Below are 17473 nucleotides of genomic sequence, written 5' to 3'. Positions count from 1 at the left end.
GTTTGGCGGATCTATTTCATAGACCATATGACATATCAGAATGCAATCTAATATGTCATTTTCCAGTGTAGAATCTCTCAGTGGCTCCACACTGCCAAAGGATCAAGTCCAAAGTCTTTGGCATGGCAAAAACCCCTGTGAAATGTGATAATAGCCTCAAGAGCTTATTTTGATAGCCTCAGAAGAATAGCAAAGAAGACCCCACTCCTGGATCACATACTGTGATGTTTACATTGACATCTCTCCTTATATCCTATTTTCTGTCTTCCTCTCTATCCTGGCCTAGGGCCTCCTTGCAAGCAATTTGGGGTCTATATCTTAAATACCAGTGCAAACATTGTGTCCCTGAGAACCCTACTCTGAGTTTCCAAAGTAGGCTGGAGGCTTCCTCTTTTGGGTTCCCATTTTGTATCTACATTACAGCATTTATCACATTGTATTAAAATGTCTGGGAACTCCTCAAAGTAGAGCCTAGGTGCCTTTCTTTAAAAAGTTTGGATGTTGTTTGCATCTACTATTGTATCTAGCACACAGTAGTTGTTTCATAAATATGTACTGAGAAAATGAATGAATGAGAGGACTCTCACGCTCACCCTGTGGCAACTCCAAAGCATATGTAAAAGGTTCTTAGGAAGGCCTGAATACTAATTAAACTAATTTAGAACCCTGAAACAGTTTATGCAAGTCCAGTTTAATACAGAAATAGTCTGAACTCAATAGACTTCTCCCTGGCAGACGGGTTCCTCTGAACTGTGCTCTAAGTGTTGTAAGAAGCATTAATTGAAGACGATTTCATAAAATAAACAACCTCTTATGGTTTTAAGTACACTTTAATCAAAAGAGCCCAAACAGAAAGATCTATAATTGTTCATGTGAAAGCTAAGAATTATTGTCTAAGTCTTATATAGTGATGAGAAAAATAAGAAAATGATCCATGCAAATGAGAGTCAATGACACAGAGGACATCCCTCTTTTAGGAAGGAACTAATTTGCCCCTTAAATTGAATACTGTGCCTGGTTTCAAAGGTTCTACACATAGCTTACAGGAGGAAATTTTCTTATTATGGCAATAAATAGAAGTAAGTTTTAGCCCTGGGCTCTTCACTGCAAAGAAAATGTTGTCTGAGATAGGGATGGTCCTATATTCCTAGCTTTGCTTCCTGAAGTCAACACTCCTAGCTTCAAAGCCAGACCCAGATACAAATCTGAGTACCTTCTTTATTCACCTGCAGGGCTACAAAGGCACACACAAAAAGTGGGAGTCCTGGTGGGAGTCATGTTCAACAATCATGTACTGACCACCTCATATGCGCCATGCACTGTGCCAGTTTCTGCAGAAACAAAGATGTGTAAGACTTATCTTCTATCTGCTCTCATATTAATGAGAGACATAGATATGAGCCAGTTTCCTTGATGCAAGGTACTGTATGCTGTGATGCCTCTTTGTATGGAGTATAGAGAAATCACATATTTGTGAGCAATTATTCTGCTAAGAGGAAGTCAGGGAGGAGGTGAAACTGAAACCTCCTCTTATGCTGCTCCTCATAGAGGGAATGGTGTTAGTACATGACAAAACAAGATGGTAAAAACATCTGTGGAATGAGTCTATCTTTCTATTAATCAGTCAGTCAGTCAATCTATCCATCCATCCATCCATCCATCCATCCATCCATCCATCCATCTACCTACCTATCTTGAAATATTCACATCACATAAAAATATTTCTTAAAAATAAGCACATTCTTTATAAAGACCAAGGAATAATGGTTAACTCTTGATTATTTCTTACATGCTTGGCCAGTTCTTAAATTATCTAAACCTTCCCCCTTCTGTGGCCCAGGACTATATTTTCCAGTTCATCAACCCTTGGAAACTTCTAAGGTGAGTAGGGGAAGGTGAAAGGTGCTAAAGTTCACATCTGTTCATCTGGCCACTTGCTATATTAGCTGGTCTTGGTACCACATGTCTTCCTTTCTCTTCCCAGTTGATAAACTGGGAGTGGGCATCTAATGATGATTTCCTGGAATTTGTTGCTGACATCTCTTTAACATTTTTGAGTTCTGCCCTGGCCTTGCTCAGCCAAGTTATATTCATTTGTTTCTGTAAATGTCTACTATAAATCACTTTGCTTATTCTTCTTCCTTTTCTTTTCTTAAGTGGAAGATAAATTAAAGGACAGGGTTTCTTACCACTCCAACATAAAGCTGAAGCCCAAGAGAGAACAAGATTTAACAGTGAGGATTTCAGATGTTTGGGGCCCTCCACTCATCAACAGATCACATACATTTTAAGCATATGTTAAAACCAAACAGTGCAAACCATCCAAAGGGCACGTTACAACAATTTCAATGGTCTCAATGCGGCACAGTCATGACCAAGTAGAGTGAGACCCTAGGTCTCCAACAGGCAGAATGTGACCGAAATCTGGTTCAGATGTTTCCTAAATGTCAGGTTTTGCCAGTGGAGGAAAGAAACAAAAAAACAAAAGACTGGTACTGCAGAGCTGCTAATTAAAACAATTCAGAGAACATAAATGCTAGAGTAATTTTGGACCCGCCATGTCGGGCTGGTTTCAATGCAAATGTAGTGTTCCGATTTCTCCCTTCATTGGGAAGGTATAATTAGCTCAGCTGCAACAGGGTGGACGCCTGGAGGCAGCCATTTCCTGGTGCTACCGGCTCCCCTGTAACGAAAGAACAGCTGCCACCCACCCCTCTTGCCATGAATTGCACAGAGACATGGCTATCCCTCAAGGCTGCTTATAAGCCACCATGAGCGGAAGGCTTGGACTTCTAGTGGGAATGGTTCTTGCTTAAAGATAAGGAACATTTTATGCAATTCAGTTGACTCCATGCCCAATCACCATTCTTCCACATAAGATAGCCCTGGTCAGAAAACAAAACCCAAACCAAAAACAAACAGAAAAAACCACACACAACTGTGTCCCGTTACTGCGATGGAAAGAATTTTTAACATTGATGATGACAGCTCACATCAGCTAAAGCAGCTTCTCACCTTGGAGTTCAATGCAGAGTGTTGAAGAGGATAGGGATAAAATAATGAAAAAAATTTTTTAAAATTAGTAAGGTGCCAGCAAATGAGAAACCTGAACTGTAAGGAGAACACATTACCCCAGCTATGGTGATAGAGAAGTTGAAGAGACACCGTGAAGGGGATGGGTTCAAGGTTAAGCTTTTAAGTGACCCAATAGGTGGATGACTGATGTAAAAGCAAGAGTGCTCTGGGACTTGGCCACCGCAGGAGGCACTGGAGTTCTCCTGTAAAACAGATCAACAGCTTCTGCTTGTCCATTTGACAAACTCAACAGAATGGGCCCCATCGATATGTCAATAAGCAAACATCTCCCAAGAACCAGTTCTACGATGGCAAATATTCACTTTCATGAAACGAAAAGGTGAACCATCATTCTGACATTTTAGAAAGGCAAAATAAAGTGTCATTTCCTTGTTTCCCTAGGCTGCTAGCAAATTGTCAGGTTTTGCATCCATCCTTCACTTCCCTACCCAGTCTTGCCCATTCCCATCTGCAACAGAGGCCATTGCAAGGCTGGTTCTTTTCCCTCATCCTGAATGGGAAAACCAAACAAAAACTAACCCTGCAACTGCAACTGAGTAGTGACCGCGGGGGTGATATTAACATGGCATCCGGAGCACATTTCTTAGTGACTCAGCCAGTTCCAAGATCGTGTAACAAATAAAGGAACCGGGAATCGTTATTCTTCCGATCATTTCAGAAGAAAGTACTTCAGAATATTGTCACCTAAGTGGAGGATTCTCTTTCTAACAAATATTGAAATATGGTAGATGGCAAAGTCCAGTGTTTTTACAATGTGTAAATAAATGACCAAGATTAATTTCTTATGTTCATAATGATGGTCACTGTTTTGCTATTATTTTCCTTTTCATGCTTTTTTTTTCTTTTTTGAGATATAATTCAGGTACCAAAATATTTACCCTTTAAAGTGAATGATTCAGTGTTTTTTTGTATATGATTGATGTTGTACAATTGCCACCCCTGTATATAGTTCTAGCACATTTTCATCACCCCCAAAAGAAACCCTGTACGCAGTAGCAGTCAATTCCCATTCTTTCCCGCCCCCATCTCCCGGTAACCATTAATCTACTTCCTGTGTCTGTGGATTTGCCTGTATTGGACATTTCATATAAATGGAATCATATGGTATGTGGCCTTTTGTGTCTGACTTCTTTCACTTAGCACACTGTTTTAGAGGTTTATCTGTGTTGCAGCATGAATCGGTACTTTATTCTTTTGTACTGCTGAATAATATTCCATTGTATGGATTACCGCATTTTGTTTATTCATTAATCAGTTGATGGACAATAAACTTGTTTCCACTTTTTAGCTATTAATAATAATACTACCATGCACATTTGTGTTCAAGTTTTTGTGGGAACATATTATTTCAGTTCTCTTGGGTACATGCCTAGTAGTAGAATTACCAAATTACATGGTAACTCTATGTTGGACATTTTGAGGAACTACCAAATGGTTTTCCAAAGCAGCTGCACCATTTCACATTCCCACCAGGGGAGTACCAGAGTTTCAATTTCTCTGCAGCCTGGCTAACACTTGCTATTGTAGTCATCTCAGGGGGTGTGAAATGGTATCTTATTGTGTTTTCTTTGCATTTTCCCTAAAGACTAATAATGTCACCCATCTTTTCATGTGCTTATTGACCATGTGGATGTTGTCTTTGGAGAAATGTCTATTCAGAACCTCCTCCTACTTTCAAATTGAGTGATTTATCTTTTTATTGTTGAGATTTTAGGTATTTTTCTTTAAATTATTTTTGGAGATTCCTAGAGAGGAGGATGCCGGGTTCCATCCAGTTAAGTCCTAGCTTTGGGGATGAAGTGTATGTCTATTGATTTGGGTAATAATTAGGTGGAAAAACTTAACAAGCACTCACTTTTTGTGCCAGGCACGTTGAACCCTTTACTAATACTGCAGAGAGAAAGGCTTTGCCTGGGCCACATGTCCCTCCCTTGGGTGCTCACCAAGATCAGCAAAGCTTTTCTTCAGAGAATCATCCATGTGTTTCCCTGCCCCCATCAAGGAAGGGAGAACTTTCATTAAGGTGTCGAACTAGCAGAGGAGACCATCTTTGGTAGGTAAAATCTCCCCATGTTTTAAATATCTTGAACAAACTAGTCATTGCTTTTAAGCTACATTTTGAACACTTGAAGTTAAGAGTGTGCCCCCATCTCCTGCAAATACACCCAAGAGAATCTTTTTCCATGTGGTCTCTATTCCTTTTTGCCACACAAAATGTAAATGATGCTTATCAAGGTGACCAAGAAAAAAAAAACACCACAAAACAGTCAAATGAAGAATAATGGAGCACGACAATAGATTCATTTTCTTACACTAATTATAGCAAAGTTCACTCCACTGAAACACAGAGGCCATAGAGGTGAGCAAGACTGCAGGAAGGGGAACAGGAAATAAACTGAGAAGGTGCCTCCTCAAAAATAAATAACAATGAGAAGAGCAAAGCCAGCATCTTCACCAGCCCTACCCTATTATGAAAGGTAGCCAGTTCTGTGCTTTATGCTGTTAAGATATAGACACCAGCACATTTATTCCCTTCCTTCCTTTTCTCTTCCTCTCTCCTTGAAAAACAGCAAAACACACAAGAAAATCAAATTGAGGGTTGGTAGAAAATCAAAGTGGTAGAACACCACCCCGAATCTTCACTCTAAATATCACAACTTCGACATTTCCAGAAATTCCCTTTTCTCTCATGTCCGAGTTCCAAAATCTCAGTTAACAAAGTGAACATATCCCGGGGGCCAGTTCTAGGTCATCAGTGGATCTGAGTCACTGTCTATAACTCTGCCTCTCAGTGATTTCAGTGGTGGAAACACCAGACAAGCTGTGTGGAAGTGTCTAGGAACAGGCAGGATAGAACTTCTTCCATCTCACCAAGCTAAACCGCTTTCAACCAAGATGGCACTTGGAGGGAACTTCCAAAGTCCAGTGTACTATTATTTATGTGAACAAGTTCACTTTTGTTCAAATCTCAAACAAAGGCTCCAGGCATCCTTTCACAGAATCAAAGCCAAACCTCAGTATCCTTTAACCTCACCAGGAATTCCCCCAGGCCCTCAGTTTTCTCTGGAAGGATTCTCACACTGAGGACTTCACTCTTGGAGATCTCACCCACCATGCTGGAGTGCCAAGAGCAGGGTGGGTGCTATGGGCTGACCTGTGTCTCCCCAAAATTTATAAGTTGATAACCTCACCTCCAGGGCCTCAAAATGTGACTGTATTTGGAGAAAGACTTTAAATAGGTGATTAAGTTAGAAAGACCATTAGGGTGGGATGCAATCCAATCTGACTGGTGTCCTTAAAAGAAGAGGAAATTTAGACCTAAAGGGAAGGAAGGATTGGGTGGTCACCATCCCAATGTGAGGGCATAGTGAGAAGGCAGCCACCTGTAAGCCAAGGAGTGAGGCCTCAGGAGGAACCAATCCCACTGACACCTTGAGCTTGGACTTCCAGCCTCCAGAGCCATGAGAAACACGTCTGTCGTTTAAGCCACCCAGTCATGATATTTTGTTAGGACAGCCTCAGCAAACACAGCAGGGGTCCCGCAGGGAAAGAGGTCCCTGGGGTCTCTGATCTGCACAGCTACTCACCCTGTAGTAGTCAGTGCTGTACACGTCCCGGGACATCCCAAAGTCCCCGATTTTCACCAGCAAGTTCTCCCCGACCAGGCAGTTCCTGGTGGCCAAGTCGCGGTGCACGAAGTGCTGGGACGCCAGGTAGACCATGCCCGCGGCGATCTGCTGGGCTATATGCAGCATCTGCGACTGCGTCAGCTCCGTGGGCGGGTTGCCCTCAGCCATCAGCACGGCGTCAGGGCCGTGTGCCCTGGGGAAGGACATGGAGAATGAAGCTGGGGGCCTCAGCATTTTCACTCCAGGGGCCCTTTGCCCCTGCCCCTCCCCGTCCCTCTTGCTAAGCTCCTCACCCCCACCCTGTAGCTGCTGGTGCTAAAAGATGGTGCCTGACTTAGCATGAAGAGGAGACAAAGGTGCTTCACACAGTTGTACTTCTGCAGTCCCGAGAGCACCCAGGCTACTCTGTTTCCCAAAGAGTCTGGAATTCCCAGGACCCTGTGGGCCTGAATGTCCCCCTTCCCTCCAGTGTACAGACAGGTTGACATTTTAGGGGCTCTGGCACTGTGCTGGGTTCAGGCACTGACCAGGGCCCCCTGACCCTGAGAAGCAGCAGGTACGTGAAGGAAGACAAAACCAAAAACAAAACATTGGGGGAAAGATGGACTCTCCTAGTGGGATGGACATGGCAGCCCGGTGGGTCCCCACCCCTCCCCACCTAGCCAGGCTATGCCAGAGTATCCCCCCACCAAGCTGATTCCTCCAGAGTGTCCCCACCAGCACCAGAACTGGGCAGCCTGCGGCCTTCCACAGTCCACCTGATCTGTGGCCAGGCATGGTTTTGAAGTTACCCCTGGCTCTCTCAAGCCCAGTTCAACAACAGAGTCCCAGGGCATTCTCAACCTGGATGTTCATTCTCTATACAAAATACCATTTCCTTCTGTCCACCCCTCCTCCAACCTCCGCTCAACACGGGCTATGGCCAACACATAGGAGAACTCTTTTGAACCACAGCCTGTTTATTCTTTTGCTGGGGAAAATTTTATTGTTTACGCTATGGGGAGGGGGACCATGATTTTTTAAATCTTATTTTTCTTCCGTCTTACACACCTGGCCTCTCCTCAGCTATGTGATGACTTAGGGCACCCTAACACGCACGTCCTGCAAGGGTGGGAGGATCCGCGTCTTAGGATGCCGCCCTCAGCGCGGCAGGCCCTGCTGTGACATCCTGCGCTGTGAGACAAGATGAGCGTCATTGCCCCTGGTGGCCTGAGGGGGAGCTGCAGTGCAAGGAATAAAGGCGGGGTTTGCTGCCGGGCTCTGCCCTGGCGTGGCCAAAGGGCTTCTCTCTCGGAAAGGAAAGATCTCCCTCAAGACATTTTGAAACACTTGGAATAAATATAGAGGATTTTGCATAAATGTTAAAGTAGGTAACCTCACCTGCAGGGATTCAGAGCCGTGTGAGTATTTGAAACTGAGAAAGCCAGAATTGTCTGAGAACACATGTCAGGGTTTGCCCTGCCTCTCCGCCCTCCTTCCCCCAACTACTCAAGCCACAGGCGTATCCCCACTTCCATCCTGGCCCCAGCCTACAGTGACTGTCTTTCCCTTTGATTTCGGGAAGCATTCTGTCACCAGATCTTTCATTCCTGTATTCTCAGGGAATAAACACTGGACAAGGAGTTGGGGGGTCTCCCAGGCCCACCAGCGTCCAGTGCCATGATCCAGGGAAGCCCTTTAATTTCTCTCATGTACAATTTCTTCATTAGTCAAAAATACAAAGGAATATTATACTGGGTAAACTCTTAGGTTCCTCCTATCTCTAAATACCTGGATTTAACCATTCCCTAGGGAGGAGTTTCCTGTTTTTGTACAAGCCAGTCCTAACATATTTCACCTCTACTCAAACCACAGCCCCCAGCTGCCTCTTGTCACATTGAGGAACAATGCTGGGAAAATGCTCCAGGGCTTTCTTCAGCTCAAAAGCACGTACTCAAGGTAAGAAGCAGCACAGTGGCCAAAGCTCCGGGGTATGTGAAATGAATTTGGATCCTGTCCCACACTCACTGTGTGATTTTGGGTGAGTTACATAACCTCTCTGGGCCTGTTTCCTCACTCTGTAAATTGCAGATATTAACTGCCCCTTGCTAAGGGCATTGATGTGAGGAGGATTGACACTGTGCTTGCATAGTGCTTCGTGGCCTTTCACAGGAAAACCAGGGAGAAAGGCTTTGCAAACAAAGATTCTCTTTAAAAATGAAACTGAGAGGTGATGTGAAAACACAGATTATCCTCTGTGCATTACTTGTTGTAACTGGCCTGTAACAGGGCTCTTCAGGATGCTAGAGGGTGGGCCCTTTCCACTTCACTAAAGGTGAATCAAGCCTAACCCTTTTCAGCACTGAGGGGTCAGGGGAAATTGCCAATGTTTTCACTTGTCTTCCTTAAATCTACTGTGACCTCAGCACCAGGGGAAGGGGCTGGGGTGCACATAAACTAAAGAAAATCTGAAATAAAGACCCAGAGACTCGGTCAGAATTTAATCTTCATAGATACCATTTAAATAATAAAATAATTTGTTGATTGTCCACAGCCTTATATTAGTTCCAGAAAACTGATCTACTTTAGATATCTCTCAGAGGCAAAGACTCCAGGATAGAGGAAAAGTTAGATGTCAGTGCAAAAGGCCACCTCTGCACAAAATTCTGTCCTCCAACCCCACACTCTGAAGATGTCAGGAAGCTGGTGGCCCTCAAATGCCTAATGCACTTTATATTAGTATTTGTGTGTTGGGGGAGACTCCTGGATTTTTAAACAGTCATTTCCCCTGTTTATATCTGGGTATTTGCTGTTCGACTTTTTGAACATGGCTCTTTAAATAAAATAAGCCTCTGGATGCTTTCTCTGAGCAGAACATACTGCTGTAAAAAGTGGGTAGGTGGGTCTGCTACACAAGTCCTTAAGAGGAACAGAAATACAGTTAACGCTGCAATCCTCTGCTTTCACTTTCCCAGGTCCTCGTGAAGTCTTAGAAATAAAAACACATTTCATCTCTTCCAGGAAGACATTCCTTAAAAGGTGTAAAAAAAAAAAAAAAGCACCATCAGCTCCCTGGCTTGGGAAGCAAGCAGCAGGTTCATAGGCCTGACTTAGCTGTCCAGTTCTCTCCAGCGTGGGTTACAGCCGGCACTGCACCAACTGCTCTGGCTCCAGGATTCTATAGCACACTACTTTCCTTCTGGTCTTTTTAACAACCACCTCAGCAGAGAGGATGGCAAAGTGGTTAAGACCATGAGTTTTTGCAGGCAGGGGCTGCAGGTTTGAATCTCAGCTCTGTCATCTGCTACCTGTGTGATTCAGTTTCCCCAACTGTAACGTAGGAATGACGGCAAGGATGGTTTATACCCTAAAACGTATTAAAATGCTTAGAAAGTTCAATAAATGTTAGCTGTGATAGTTTGAAAAATAGTAGTCTATCTTTCCCCTCATTAGAAGGAAACTCTGTACAGATTCTAAGAGGAAAATTAATGAAACCCTGCAAGCAAAGACGTGTTTTATTCCTCATTTCCCACCCTAACTAGCTTAGAGCCTGGCCATGCTGGTGCTTAATATATGGCTTTTGGATGAATAAAGAGGGTAGGGAGACAAGAGAAGACATCTGTCTTTATAGGGCAGAGCTGATACAGCTGGGGACTTTTCATGGCAGCTAAGTGCCCAGCTCCCTTGTGGAAAGAGGACAGCCTATATCTGCAGCATGTTAGTGCACCTGAGAACTAGACTTTTGGCATGGCAAACCTCTTGTTCCCAGAGTTTAGCAGGTTCTGAAACCAAACAGGCTAGGTTCCCAATTGCTCCACACCCTGTTCAAGGTGCCAAGGGAGAACCAGGTGCCTGTTCCTTCTGCAAGGCAGGAAGGAGAGCTAGGGAGAAGGAGAGGCTGAGTGAGAAAGTCAAAGAGTCAAGTTGCAACACACACACACACACATTCATGTATGTACAGACACACTGTGAGCTTACGGAAGCATTTAATTGCATCCAGGTGAGCACATTTGGATTTCTTATGCTACAGTTTTTGGAAAGCACCATCTTGAATTAGGGAAGTAGACTGGGGCATGGGAACAATGGGAAAATATTTCTCCTAGAAGCAGCCAGACCTCAACTACATTCAGCTTTTTTCTTCCTTTCATGTTAGAGCTGACAAGACAATGTTCAAAAGTCATCCCCTGTCCTATCACTTACAAGAAAAATTTTGCTGACGTAGGATAATGCATCAGGATTGTCTCAGAATGCTGCAAACTGGCTATATATTCCTAATTTCACCTGGCATTTCCTCGCCCACACAATCATAGGAAAAGCAAAGAACAGGGATCCAGCCCAGCAAAGAAGAACTAAATTGCACGTGGATCTACGAGGCTAAAGAGGGTAAAAATGATCCAGACGGCACCAACCATGTGATGCCATTTCTAAAAACAGCAGTATGTTCTCGCAGTGATTGACTGATTACTTAAACTGCAGTGTCTGAGTCTTCCAGCAGATACATGAAGCTTACAGGGGCTGATTTCTGTGCAAAGCCCTCTTCAGCACCCATGGAAATGAGAGGCAGACAGAGAGTCCTAGGTGTTGCCATCACAAAAAAGGTGCCACTTCCCCAGGATTTCAGATCTCTCAACCAAAATGAAGAGGAAATTGTGGCAGAGATGAAGTATTGTGAAAGATTGTGAGAACAACATTTCTTGATTACCTCTCAGTCCAACAATGCACACACTAGACCTTGAGATGGATTAAATGATACCCGTTTCACAGGTAAGGAAACTGTGCTCAGCAAAGGCAGGTGAACAGCCTTTAACACCTTTCCTAACTATTACTGTCTATCAAGATCACAAGCAGCCCATTTGCTAATCTTTCCAAAGTGAGGACTAGCTAAATTAAAAAAAAAAACATATTAGACCCAGATAAAACTTAGAGAGGATACAAGGCAGGCCTACCTGAGAACAAAGGTGACTGAGCGAACTGGGGTGGAGGCTCTTTTAAGGGACACCAGCAGCTGATGCAGAATAGGAAAGAGAACCTGAATCTCCCATCCTCACTACTGGGCCCTCTTACTCTTTAGGTTTATGATAATGTATTTGCCACTTCCACAGAGGCCAAAGCATCACTTGCCTTCCTTCCCCAAGGAGTATCTTGCTCAGCACATTTCTTCCCTCCCTTGGTAGATGCAGGAGAAGAACACTCACTATGGACCCTACCAGGGTGATCACCAACTTCCTGCATCTTATCAAACTCAGCTCTCCTTGTGATTTCTCTTACCGAGGCAGCTGGTTTACCACCTGACATCATTCCTGGCAGAATTCAAGCGTCTGCTTATTGAACGCTCCCCATTCGCTCCTACGCCAAGAGCTTTCTATACTTTTTCTAGTTCAGTCCTCATGCCTACCCTGCCGGCTCAAGATTCTCATCAGAAGAGCTAAGAGACTTGCCTGAGGTCCCTCAGCTAATAATGCCTGGACTGAGACTCAACCTCAGCTGTGTCTGGAGGCCAAAATTCCTACTGGTATCATCATGCAGCATGGTCTCCTCAAAAGTCACCACTTATATTGTGTGAGTTAGCTTCACTGTTTTAAATCAACTTGACCTTTCTCCCCATATCACAGTCACTTTCAGCCATTTCTCACCTGCTCTATCTTGTGGTTCCTCCCGGTTCCCTGTACCCATCACCTGAGGGAGGGGATTTCTTGAGAAGGCACAGCTGAACTAAAACCCAATCAGGGCCAGGTGTGGTGGCTCATGCCTGTTTTCCCAGCACTTTGGGAGGCCAAGGGAGGCAGATCACTTGAGGTCAGGAGTTCGAGACCAGCCTGGCCAACATGGCAAAACCCTGTCTTTACAAAAATATGAAAATTACCAGACATGGTAGCACATGCCTGTAATCCCAGCTACTTGGGAGGTTGAGGTGGGAGAATCGCTCGAACCTGGGAGGCGGAGGTTGCAGTGAGCCAAGATCACATAACTGCACTCCAGCCTGGGTGACAGAGCGAGACTCTCTCAAATAAATAAATAAATAAATAAATAAATAAATAAATAAATCCCACCCAATCAGGCCAATGCTAGAAATTCAAATGACACTAACCCTAATCAATAGCCCAGTGACTCCCTTTATAGTCAACATTTTCTCTTCCTTGCCTTGCCTTTTTCTGAAGACCCCACATCCCACAAAACTTCTCAGCTGAAGCTGTCCATCTTTTCATGACCTCAGGGTCTCTGCATAATCTGGAAGACTCCATAATCTGGAGTCTTCAATCAATGTTTTTACCGCCTTCCTTCTGAAGTTTTTCTTCTTTGGATTTGGATCTTTCCACTGTAGATCCTCTGAACTACTGGCCTCCTGGTTATTCTTTTTGTCCTTAGAATAAAGTCCAAGCACCCGCCCCACCCTTTCAGCCTTGACTCCTCCAGCTGTTTTTCTGCTTCCCTTCCTTACTGTTCATTCCACAGCCTAGGAGCTTGAAAACTTCACTCTCACTGGACTGCACTTTCCATTGTGACACCTGGGTACCTTAGCTCTTCCTGTTTCCTTTGCCTTTAATAACACTACATGGCAAACTCCTACAGATCGTCTAAGACCCATCCGAAATGCCCATGTCACATACCACTCAATGTAGCAAATGTTCAGTGAATGCAGACTGAATTGAGTTGGATCATTTGCATCACATTACATAGAATTCATTGATTAAGGAAAAAGAACAAGACTGTCACCTTTTTTCTCTCCTCCTTTCTCTGGCATACGCTGGTGTCATTATCAAATAAGATGCTTCGAGAAAGGTCCAGGGGTCCCTTGTTCCCTCCCACGAACCTGCTCCACTCCTGAACCCTGAAGTCCTGCTCCCTCCTGGAGCCCACCTCTCCGCCTCACTGTACCTGAGGAACTTGTTGAGGTCCCCGTGCTTCATGTACTCGAAGACCATGATGAGGGGGTCGCCCTCCACGCAGACACCATAGAACTTGACGATGTGCTCGTGCTGGAGGTTGGTCAGGAGCTCGGCCTCGCGGTGGAAGTCCTTGCGTGCATTGTCACTGGCATCCTTCAGGGTCTGGGGGTGGGTGTTAAAAGAGAAGGATTACTTCAGTCGGCCCTATGACACTGAGATAGGAAAGACATCCATCTCATTTGTTAGGCAAAAGATGAGAAAACAGCCTAGTTCCTAAGGAAGTAATGTCTGTGCTAATAACTGAGGAATAACTCCTTAGGTGTATGCAAAGCTTTCCAGCTTATGACACACTTTCACAGAGGTTCTCTCATTAGGTTACAGACAGGGGTCTTTTTAGGGTCCACATCCTTTCTAACCCTGGCCTGCACCCAATAATTCCCATGGGCTTCTCTCCCTTGTTGGTGCCTGTTGTGCTTTCTGTGATGCTATGTGCAGCTTACCTCTGCTCAGATAAGATTTAAAAACTTTATGTCATGATTCAGTAGAAAGAAGAGTACAGTGAACCTTTGTGGACCCATCTCCAGCTTCAGCAATGATCAGTTTGCCTGTCTTTATGTAGCACTGCACAGAGCCTTCTCCAGCCTGTACCCACAAATACTGCTGGCTCACAAAACATCCCTGCCCAGCAAGCTGCAAGAAGAGTGGTCACACTGCCAAGGTGAAGATGCCCAGGAGCATGACAGCTGGGTTTTGGTGCCTTTAGTTCTCTGCTTAGATAACTCTGCCACTGTGGTGTCATAACAGGGCAAAACTGGCATTTAGTGATGCATATAATGTGTTGAGCTCTTGGCATGTGCCCATCACTGAGCCAGAGCTGTGATGACATCAAGAAGGCAATGACCCAGATCCTGGCCTCAGGCACTTATGGACAAATAGGGAGATATGACATGTATATAAATAACTGCAATTCAAGCTCAAAACCCACTGTCCTGAATGAATCAGCAACTGCATCTCTCTCCAGCTCAATCCCTTGACACTCTTCTCAAAACCCATACATCCACGTTAGGAACTGTCTGCAGCTGCCCCGATGACAACAGGCCATGCCTCCCTCCCTTTGCACATGTGCATTCCTCTGCCTGGAATGCTATATTGGGTGTGGTCACTGGCATGGGAGGTTGAACTCCCCGCCTTTGCCAAGGCTGTTCACTTCCTAATCCTGGGAGCCTGTGAATATGTTGCCTGATGTGGCAAATGCAGCTTTGCAGATGTAACTAAGTTAAGGATCTTGAGGTGGAGAGAGATTATCCTGGATTATCCAGGAGGGCCCAATGTCATTACAAGCGTCCTTATAAGAGCAAAGAGAGACCAGGCACAGTAGCTCATGCCTGTAATCCCAGTACTTTGGGAGGCTGAGGCAGGCAGATCACCCGAGGTCAGGAGTTCGAGACCAGCCTGGCAAACATAGTGAAACACTGTCTCTACTAAAAATACAAAAATTAGCCAGGTGTGATGGTGTGCGCCTGTAATTCCAGATACTCGGGAGGCTGAGGTAGAAGAATCACTTGAACCCGGGAGGCAGAGGTTGCAGGGAGCCAAGATCATGCCACTGCAATCCAGCCTGAGTGACAGAGCGAGACTCTGTCTCTAAATAAATAAAAGCAAAGAGAGAGCCATAAGGACAGAGGATCAGAGAGGAGAAAAGATGTCACATTTCTGGCTTTGAGAATGAAGAAAGGAGCCATGAGCCAAGAAATGTGGGTGGCCTCTAGAAGCTGAAAATGGCAAGAAAACATGCTAACCTAGAACCTCCAGAAGGAACCAACCCTGTAACATCTTGTCTTTAGCTTAGCAAAACTGATTTCAGGTGTCTGACCACCAGAACTGAGATAAATCACTTGTGTTGTTTAAGCTGGTGAATTTGCAGTAATCTGTTACAGCAGCCATAGAAAACCAATATACCTGGCTAGTATCTAGCAGTCCTCCAAGACTCAGTTCAGCTGTCACCTCTCTGAGAAGTGTTCCCTGACCACCCCTCATTGCTGTCACATCCCCTCTGCACTGCAGGCCAGAGTGGTTAACTCTGCTAGGTGTACCTCATGCTTACCTCTATCACATCGCACACCACAGTACATTCCAATTGCATGTTTACTTGCTTATCTCTGGTACAGGCTGTGAGCTCCTTGACCCAGGAACTATGCATCTCTGCATTGCCAGCCCTGGGCAGAGCACAGGGCGAGTATTCAACATCTATTTGTGTAATGAATGATGAAGGCCACGAGAACTAAACACTGACAGCAAGAGAAGTCAGAGAGGGAGTGGTTGCTTCTAATTGAGGAAAAGGCATACTTCTCCGGGCAGAAGTGGCACGTGAGTTGTGAATCCCATCTTCAGGGAGACTACAGTCAGTCATTAAGGTTAGATGGCAAATGGGAACATCTGTGTTCACTTAAATTTAGTATTGGAATGGAGTGAAAGCACTGTCATCTGTCAGATATGTAGTGACTGCAAAACTAAAAGATGGTATCCAGTGTCCAGAACATGGCCAGGTCCCTGGTGGTCATTTTCTAGATCACGGCCTCGGTGCTGCTCTCCCTGTGGGGACACGCCTGACCTACGTGACCTGGAGACCTTGAATGTGCCACAGGTGAAGTTCCCCAGGGAGCAGATCTGAGCTGGAGATTAGCAGGTGAGGCATTTATTAGGGCACGCTCTCAAGATCAATACTATTTTCACTTTACTCTGTGGTTTTCTGAGAAGTGTCTTTATAAGCACCACCAGCTCTGTTTGGAAAAGTGAGTGAATTTGGGTCAGCAAGTGCTCAGGGGCCATAAACCTTCTATGGGGCTGTTGCCATAGAAACAGCACATTCCTTCATTAAATAACAAAATGAACAGTGGCCAGGAACCTGGGGTCTGGGTCTCTGCTCCCTTGAAGCTACAGAAACTGGGCCTGACATGGCCCCTGTGCCACCCAGATTTAATTAGTTTAGTGTTTAGCTAGATCCAAACTCAACTCCTTTGCATCCCTCTTGCACAGGGAGATGTGATGTGCTTATCTTGCTGAATTTCACAGTAGAAAAATAGCAGATGAGGTATGGAGGGGATGGAGGAGATGGAGGAGATGGAAGAGATGGAAGTCTATCTGCTGGGTCCTTCTCCTGGGCCCATGGAGCAAACCACATACACCAGTGCCTTTCTCACACTTGCACTTTCGTAATGGTGTTGGGTACATGCCTGTCTCCACTCCTGCCTTTGACAGTCGAAGTGTGTCCTGTTCACCCTTTTATCACCTGCTGCCTAATCCAGTATCAGGCAACTAAAAGAACCCCTGACACATGAAGTTTGTGCAAAGTAGAGATAAAAGAATGTGAGGAAGAATGACCAGTGAATGATCATCTGGAAAAGTTGAACATGGGCCAAAGTGAGGAGTGGAAATGAAAGAAGGACAAGGAAAAGAAAGCAAGTGAAAGGACTTGCTTCCAAGGCTGAGGGGAGGTGCCCAAATACACTCTCTCCTGGAGAGTTGGCCCCAAACTTGTGTTCCCCTTCCAGTAAAAGGACAAATCCTCACAATGGTGGTGCTCAAACAGAAGGGGTTCTAGCTTAGCATCAGAAGAGGCAGGTTCAAATCCTGGCTCTGCCCTCGAGCTCTCTGACTCTGGTTTTCTTCTTTGAGAGTGAGGATAACAATATCATCATCTCCTCCACAGGGACATGAGGATAATGATGCAAGGTAGTGTAAGTTCGGATGTTTTCCTTGGTAGAGAGGGACATTTGATGATTTGAATTTGAAACCACAACCAGTCTTGTATTCAGTTTGCTCACATAAGAATCCAAGAAGGTCAAAGTATGCATGAATAAGGCTCAGGGGCCAACCCAAGAT

The 17473-nt window shown here is 44.8% G+C and overlaps 1 protein-coding gene across 1 annotated transcript in view; it reads right to left on the bottom strand.

Annotated features, from left to right (window-relative positions):
* The window catches only part of NTRK2 (neurotrophic receptor tyrosine kinase 2), a 359712-nt gene that overhangs the window by 68616 nt on the left and 273623 nt on the right, over positions 1–17473 (bottom strand). Inside the window, exons 15-16 of the mRNA XM_054501260.2 lie at positions 13581–13753; positions 6684–6918 (exon numbers count right to left, since the gene is read on the bottom strand). Coding sequence (XP_054357235.1) covers positions 6684–6918; positions 13581–13753 — 408 coding nt within the window. The remainder of the gene's footprint in view (positions 1–6683; positions 6919–13580; positions 13754–17473) is intronic.

The sequence above is a fragment of the Pongo pygmaeus genome, chromosome 13, assembly GCF_028885625.2.
Source record: "Pongo pygmaeus isolate AG05252 chromosome 13, NHGRI_mPonPyg2-v2.0_pri, whole genome shotgun sequence".
Taxonomy (NCBI): domain Eukaryota; kingdom Metazoa; phylum Chordata; class Mammalia; order Primates; family Hominidae; genus Pongo; species Pongo pygmaeus.
Note: the sequence above shows the minus strand (reverse complement) of the source record. Positions and strands in the feature narration are given on the sequence as shown.